The 8,535-nt window shown below is 38.1% G+C and overlaps 1 protein-coding gene across 1 annotated transcript; it reads right to left on the bottom strand.

The window, feature by feature from the left end:
- Nucleotides 1-3,979: 3,979 nt before the first annotated feature.
- Nucleotides 3,980-7,442, bottom strand: LOC122054984 (protein SHORT ROOT IN SALT MEDIUM 1-like). The gene is made up of 3 exons (XM_042616389.1): nt 7,293-7,442; nt 5,851-6,141; nt 3,980-3,985 (listed from the first exon to the last, which is right to left on the bottom strand). Exons 1-3 carry the CDS (start codon nt 7,440-7,442, stop codon nt 3,980-3,982), a joined length of 447 nt encoding a protein of 148 aa, XP_042472323.1.
- Nucleotides 7,443-8,535: the final 1,093 nt, after the last annotated feature.

Here is an 8,535-nt window from a genome sequence, read left to right as displayed (position 1 = left end):
CCCTGAATGTTAATACTCGACTAGGAATGATTTAGAGTAGTGTTCCCTATATCATCTCACTATCGATTCAACTAATCGATTGATATAGGTATGAACGTTCTACTCAAGGACGTTACTATACTTATTTTATCTGACACTAATACAAATAAGCATAATAACCAAAAACCAATGCCTTTATTAAGAATATGATATACATGAGTCCATACAATCATCAAATGATTGGCTCTAGGGCTCTAACTAACAGTTATCAGTACCTTATAAATTATAAACAGTGGCTCACGACCAAAATGGAAAGGAACAAACCATTAGAAGGTCGTAGTGTAATTAAGTATCAGTTTATCTTGATTGTATAATTACACTAGTACACTCAGAGTGTATTGAGTAGGACCATTTGAGGTCGTTTCTTTTATACTGACTTTATAAAGAAACAAAGACCTCAGTTATTATGGAAGTCTGTGATCTTAATCCTAATGTAATAACAAGCACATATATTTGATATTTATTTCTTTAATTTATCAATGGGTGAGATTTAGTTCGTTGAATCAATAAACCCGATAAGTTGGGAAATGGTATCACTTATAGTGTGTGTTGTTGATTATAGAAGGAAACTGTGTCCTAGAGATACTAGGTTGATAATGTCCTCAAGAGGAGCTCATAAAGATTGTCATGTTAAACCCTGCAAGTGGACTTAGTTCGACATGATAATAAGGTTGAGTGGTACTACTCTTGGACTTAGATATTAATTAAATGAGTTGTCAGTAACTCACTTAATTAGTGGGCATTCGATATCTTAAACACAGGGAGACTTACACACTCATAATAAGAAGGAGCCCAAAAATGTAATTTGGTATTGGTGCGGTAGTTCAATGATAGTTCTCTAGTGGAATGAATTATCATTGATAAAATTAAGTTGTGTGTTCGGGGCGAACACGGGATGCTTAATTTTATCGGGAGACCAAAACCAATTCCTCCTCTCGGTCCCTATCGTAGCCTCTTATTTGTAGAGTTCTATACCCACCTATACCCACCTTCTATACCCACCCAATAGGGGCCGCCGGCCAAGCTAGCTTGGGAAACAAGCTAGGGCCGGCCTAGGTATAAGATTGGGTGGCCGGCCTTAGCTTGAACCCAAGCTAGTGGGGCTGGCCAAAATAAATTAAAAAGAATTTTAATTTTAATTTTTATTATGTGGAAGAAATAATTTATTAAAGAGAATTAAAATTAAATTATCTCTCTTGTAAAATTTACAAAAGATTAAAGGAAGAGATTAGATCTCTTTCCTTATTTGTAGATTGGTGAGATATTTTATTTTCTATTTAAAAATTATTCACATGTTGATAAAATTAAAATTATAGAAATTTCTTTTATTAACCATGTAGAGATTTTTAAAGAGAAATTTTAATTTTTAAAATTTCCGGAAACAAATTAGGAAGTTTTAATTGTTGATTGAAACTTGTCCAATTTGTTCTCCAATGATGTGGCCGGCCAATGTAGATTTAATTGGGAAATTTTATTTTATTTTTCTCAATTAAATCATGTCAAGGAAATTAAGGAAATTTTATTGTAATTAAATTTCCTAATTTGCCTAGGCCAAGAAATATAAAAGAAGGGGTGAGGGTGCCTTCATGAGACACAACCTCTATTATTTTCTCTCCCTCTTTTGTTCCTTGGTGTGGCCAGCCATCATCTCCTTCTCTTTCTCTTGTGGTGGCCGAATCTCCCTCTTCTATTGGAGTTCTTGTGGTGGCCGGATACTACTCGGAGAAGAAGAAGAAGAAGGAGAGAAAGCTAGTATCTCTTGGAGCTTGGTTAGTGTTTTGTTTTTCTTCCTTGGTGAAGTTTTTCCTTTGTGGCCGAACCTAGCAAGGAGGAGAAGGTGGTTGGTGGTTTCTCATCTCGGAAGATCATTGCCCACACAACGTTCGAGGTTAGAAGAGGAATACGGTAGAAGATCAAGAGGTTTTTCTACAAGGTATAACTAGTAATTTTTCTTTCCGCATCATACTAGTTATTTATGGAAATAATACCAAATACAAGAGGCTTACGTTCTAGAATTTCGAATATATTTTTCGATGTTGTGTTCTTTTGTTTTTTCTTTTCCTTGTGATTTGATTGTTCTCTTTGGTTAACCTAAAGTTATTTTAGGAAATTAAATATTAGCTTTCTATAAAAGGTTTTGTCTAGTCCGTGGTGGTTGCTCCCATATCCAAGAAGGCCATGTGCCTCGCCACGTCAGTACTGGGAACCAATTATGAAAATTAATATTTAATGGAATTAATAACTTAAGGAGACTTGGGTCGAACGTGTTAAGTTCCGCAGGAGATCCAAGTCAAAACCTAAAAGAACAAATAGATTAAGTTTTGGATCAAACGTGTTAAGTTCCGCAGGCGATCCAAAATTTAATTTAAAAGAACACATGGTAGCTAGGAAAAGGTTCAGACCTTTGTACAAAATTTTTGTACAGTGGAACCTATAGGTTTTCCGAGTAGCAACCAACAAGCCGGCCTATATAGATCTTCCTCCTGGGAAGCATATTTCGGTCGATATAGATTTACTTCTTATTCACCGGCCGATATTAGACTACCTCCTTTGAGGTGTATAGATATTCCTCCTGGGAAGCATATTTCGGTCGATATAGACTTACTTCTTATGTACCGGCCGATATTAGCCTATCTCCTTTGAGGTGCATAGATCTTCCTCCTGGGAAGCATATTTCGGTTGATATAGACTTACTTCTTATGTCCCGGCCGATATTAGCCTGCCTTTATAGATCTTCCTCCTGGGAAGCATATTTCGATCGATATAGATTTACTTCTTATGCACCGGCCGATATTAGCCTACCTCCTTTGAGGTGTATAGATCTTCCTCCTGGGAAGCATATTTCGGTCGATATAGACTTATTTCTTATGTACCGGCCGGTATTAACCTACCTATATAGATCTTCCTCCTGGGAAGCATATTTCGGTCGATATAAACTTACCTCTTATGCACCGGCCGATATTAGCCTATCTCCTTTGAGGTGTATAGATCTTCCTCCTGGGAAGCATATTTCGATCGATATAGACTTACTTCTTATGTCCCGGCCGATATTAGCCTGCCTATATAGATCTTCCTCCTGGGAAGCATATTTCGATCGATATAGACTTACTTCTTATGAACCGACCGATATTAGCCTACCTCCTTTGAGGTATATCCCGGCCGATATTGGCCTACCTTCTTGATTTCCTTACCCCCTTTTCCTTATCAGGGACCCACAAAACCTTACCCATATCAATGAACATAAGCAGCTGACCCCCAGGGTCTCAGATTACTCAAATCTGGTTTTCTACCTGTCCAACGTTCATATGGGGTAGATGGAACTGACTTGAAGGCACTTTGTTAAGTATATAGGCTGCAGTTAATAATGCATCTCCCCAATAGGAGATTGGCAAATTAGCTTGCGCCATCATAGACCTAACCATTTCAAGAAGAGTCCTATTTCTTCTTTCAGCTACCCCATTTTGCTATGGAGTTCCAGGGATTGTCAGCTGTCTAATAATCCCTCTATCATTATATATTGTCTTGAACATATCAGACAAATACTCCCCTCCACGGTCAGTGCGTAAAGCCTTAACTTTACATTCCGTTTGATTCTCAACTTCGTTCATATAACGAATGAAGCAATCTAATGCTTCAGATTTGTGAGAAATCAAATACACATGATCGAACCTAGAGAAATCATCAATAAATGTAATGAAATAGGAAACTCCATGTCTAGCCTTCACATTCATTGGACCACAAATGTCTGAATGAATTAACTGCAATGTTGATTCAGATCTAATAGCCTTACCAAATAGTTTCCTAGTTGCTTTTCCAGCAAGACAATGCTCACATATAGACAATTGAATCTTAGCTCGAGTGCCCAATAGACCTTCTCTAGCTAACCGATTCATACGTTCTTGTCCTATGTGTCCTAATCTAGCATGCCAAACCTCATCAGTTATATCTGTATCACTAGTTAAATCAATGTTTGAAAAATAACCATCAATAGCATAATTGACATCTGGTTCTACATCAAGAACCATAAAACTATTTGTTAAAAAACCATATCCGATTGAGACTGAGTCAATCTTAAGTTCAACAGACCGACTATAAAAATTAATACAATACCCTAAATCAAGAAGACACATAACAGAAACAAGATTCCGTTGAATTTCAGGAGCATACAGGACATCATGTAGAAACAAAACTCTACCACCATGTAGGTTGAGTTTGCAAGTGTTGACTCCTTTGACTTTAACTCTTGCATTATTTCTCACATAGATCCACTTGTTGCCAGCTGGTACCCGACGGTACTCAACAAATGTAACTCATTCCCGAGCTACATGGTTGGTTGCTCCCGAATCTATAATCCATAAAGGATAAGAATCAGCTAACAACACTGAACTAGCAACAAAATGCTCTTGAAAAGAAGACACACTTGGATTTACCTTTTTTGGCTCAGTGCACTCCCGAGCAAAGTGGCCCTTTTTGCCATAGTTAAAACAAGTCAACTTGTTTTTAGGTTTCTTTCCAGTCTTCTTGACTATCTTCTTGATTGGGCCCTGTCCTACAACAGTAGCTTCCTTCTTCTTTCCCTTCCCTTTCTTGAACCATTTCTTTTTCTTGGATCCATATGATCCTGCAGAACCTACAGCCACATAGGCTTGTCCAGAAATCCTTGTGGATTCAACTCTCTCCGCCTCTAATTCTACATAGCGTGAGACATCAGTGAAAGTCTTGATACTCTCACTGTGAGTTAAGATCTGCTTCATGGTCTCCCAAGAATCTGGAAGTGAATGAATAACTGCTTGAACCTATCGTTCATCAGTCAACTCATGACCAGCAGTTTTAAGCTCCCGAATCATGTTCGACATCTCCCTGAGGTGTTGAACCATTGATACATTTGGACGCTTTTTGTAGCTGTCAAACTTGATTGTCAGCTGGCGAAGCTTGCTCAGACTTACTCCACTATATTTTTCTTTAAAGGGCTACCCAGACTGCATGAGCCGTAAGATATGACTCATACTCAAAAGCTAGGTCGTCTACCATTGAACTAATCAATATACCCTTTGCAATGGAGTCCTTTTTCTTCCATGCCTTATAGGCATCAAGATCTCGTCTGTGTTGTGCAGTGGGACCATCTACAGGTACTTCCATAGCCTGATTTACAACCTCTAGAACTTCTTGTTCCTCAAGTACATATTGTATCCTAAGGTGCCAGATCTTATAGTTATCCCCATTAAGTTTTTCACCTTTGTTGAGTTCAGCTATTATGTTTTTAGTTGCCATAATCTATCATAAATAAACACATTATTTAGTATTCAGTGTATATCATATGTATGCAATTTATGATTGACTTAATATCACTTTGAGTTGGTTTACAAAATCAAGTGACAACTATGTTTTCACTCATCATCTGTATGACCAATCAAATTAATATTAATCAATTCTATTACATACATCCCAACAAATGAACTAATCATTTATCATATCATGAATTCTATAATTAAATGAACTAATCATTTAATATATCATGTTTTTTTTAATTAAATAAACTAATCATTTAATACTTCATGAACTAATCATGCATCATGTCAAGCAAACAGCATAAATAAATGAACACATCATTAACATAAAATTATGTTGCAAATTGTTAACATATAACTAACTGACATGAATGAAATGGACTAACTATTGTTCATACAAAATGACAATAAAAATAACAGAACTCTAATAAACTAGATAGGCAACTACCACTCCCACTAGGACAGACACTAGTGCAGTGGCTAATATAATTCCTCTCAGCCTGGACTCATTTGGGGTAATCACAGGCAGGACAGCTTCAAGGTTCTCAATTGGATCCCACACACACTCTCCCAGATCCTCTTCAGATTCAACTGGATCTTCCTCTGGATCTTTAGGCTCTTCTGAATGCTCTTCAGATTCTTCTGGATCCTCCTCTGGAGGATCTTTAGGATCTTCTGAATGCTCTTCAGATTCTTCTGGATCCTCCTCTGGAGGATCTTTAGGATCTTCTGAATGCTCTTCAGATTCTTCTGGATCCTCCTCTGGAGGATCTTTAGGATCTTCTGAATGCTCTTCAGATTCATCTGGATCCTCCTCTGGGTCTTCAGGACCCCAATAGAGATGAAGCAACTATCTGCACATCTCTGAATACGAGATGTGTCCATCATAATCATCCCAAAGTTGGAATGTTATCTGCCTAAGGTTTTCTGGCAGTGAATAAACTAGAGCAAATCTTCTGTGTGTGTCTTCGACTGGAAATTCTTCTCGCTCGAGTTTCCAGAACAACCGATCGAGCCGACCAATAAGCCATCTGAGTCCTTGAACAGGGTTGAAATCAAGCTCCTTAATCTCCTCCCAAAGCTCATGTTGTCGTAAATCATGACTAGCCATCTGAAAAATTGAAAATAAATAAGTCAGTACAAAACTGACTAACCAGTACAAAATCGGCTTATTTCAATTTATACAGGCATAGTACCAACATAATAAATCAAGAAAAACAAATCTTCTCGATTTTCAGGAGTTTAAGTCAACAATTAGAACTAATCTAATTGGTCAGACTCATTGGATTGGTTGATTAGGGATCCAGATCCTAAGCTCAGTACATTGTCCTTAATTAGAACTAATCTAATTAGACAGGGATTTTTGTACCTATGTTCTGTTACTTTTTCTCTAAGTCCATTTCTACCAATTTCAGGCTTATTGATCAAACTCAGGTCCGTTTGATCAAACCAATGCCCATTGGTTTAAGTCCGACCAATTAGAAAAAATCTAATTGTTTTGATCAAATCTGACCTAATAAAACAAATCTGGTCATTTGATCATATTTGGTCCAAGTCCAATTAATTAACCTAAATTAATTTCGGGTTTAGATCAAATTGGTTCAATTAAACCAACTAATGATTTAAATTTGAACCAGATCTTAATGGACCAAACTGATTCGACTAAACTAACTAATTGCCTCTGATCTGATTCTAATTATCTTTCAACCAAGCTCATTTAAAGTTAAACCAGTTCAATTGAATAAAATTCATTACATTCAAGTGAATAAAAGTCATTGCATTCAACTTGAACAGTACGAAATTAAATTTATGCATGCATCAAATTTAATTGCATGGACATGATACGCTTTTTTTAATAAACATGTATTCCATGCCTTTATTCACCGTGTGCAGTAATGAGACGGTTTTTATTTTTTATTTGATTTTTGAAAAATAAACATTTCCTCACACGAACGGTTCTTCTACCAATTTCTCCGCCACTGCACACGTCCTCACGCTGTGAACCTTGCGCACGCCGCACACGCTGCCTTCTTCAATCACACCGTGTAAACCGCCCACGCCGCGATGGACACAATCGCCGGTGATGCCTACCTTCTGCCGGTGGCAGTTGATCATTTCCAACACCAAAAACCAGTCAATTTTAGGCTCGACGAGATCGCCGACAGTGGTTCTGACTGTCCTAACCACCAACACATAGCCGGCCAACCAGGACGCCAACGACGACCACGGACTGTCGTTGCCGGCAAATCCAGCGGTCTTGATTTTACAAATTTGGCACAACGTGTATGCTACGACACATTAGTCGTGCAAAATAGCGACGGGAAATGACAAAACGAGGAAACATTCGTACGACAATTTCATAATTCGTCTATAAACATTTAGAAATAACTACGCGCTCTAATACCAATGTAGATTTATATTCTAAATGCATGATAGACGAATTAATTAAATGCGGTAAAAACTTACAGCGATCTCCCACAGATCCGCAATCGGCAATGGCGAAACTCGCTGTCGGAAGAGCGATCACAGGATCGGAAAGCCCTCCGCAATTCCACAAACCAAATCCCACCGCCTCAGATGTTCTCCTCTTTCTCTCGTCTCCAATGATTCTAAATGCATGATAGACGAATTAATTAAATGCGGTAAAAACTTACAGTGATCTCCCGCAGATCCGCAATCGGCAATGGCGAAACTCGCTGTCGGAAGAGCGATCACAGGATCGGAAAGCCCTCCGCAATTCCACAAACCAAATCCCACCGCCTCAGATGTTCTCCTCTTACTCTCGTCTCCAACGCACCCTGATTATCACCTCTGATCCTTGGACACATCCCCTTTATATAGGGAAATAAACCAGGGGCATAATGGACCTTTTCCATTATGAGTAGTGGGGAACATGGGCCACGTTCCCCACTATCCCCATTTCCAACACTTGGAGTAGGAATCGTCACAGCCCTCGAACCAAGTAAAAATAAATAGTGTTAGCAAATTTTTTTCTTTATTTCTTTTTGCTATGTTATTCTATGTTTTCCAAAAAAGTGAAAAAGTCACGAGCAATATTTACCCCCCCCCCCCCTCCTTTAGCACTTTTGATCTTAAAATTGGTATCAGAGTGGAGCTGCTCTGAATCGGTATAACCACCATTTAAGCATTCTTTTTTGTTGCTTTTTCATCTATTTTTGGTAAAACTAAATTCTTACACCTTTTTTCA

The sequence above is a fragment of the Zingiber officinale genome, chromosome 3B (assembly GCF_018446385.1).
Source record: "Zingiber officinale cultivar Zhangliang chromosome 3B, Zo_v1.1, whole genome shotgun sequence".
Lineage (NCBI taxonomy): Eukaryota > Viridiplantae > Streptophyta > Magnoliopsida > Zingiberales > Zingiberaceae > Zingiber > Zingiber officinale.
This window is presented reverse-complemented; position numbering and strand designations above follow the sequence as displayed.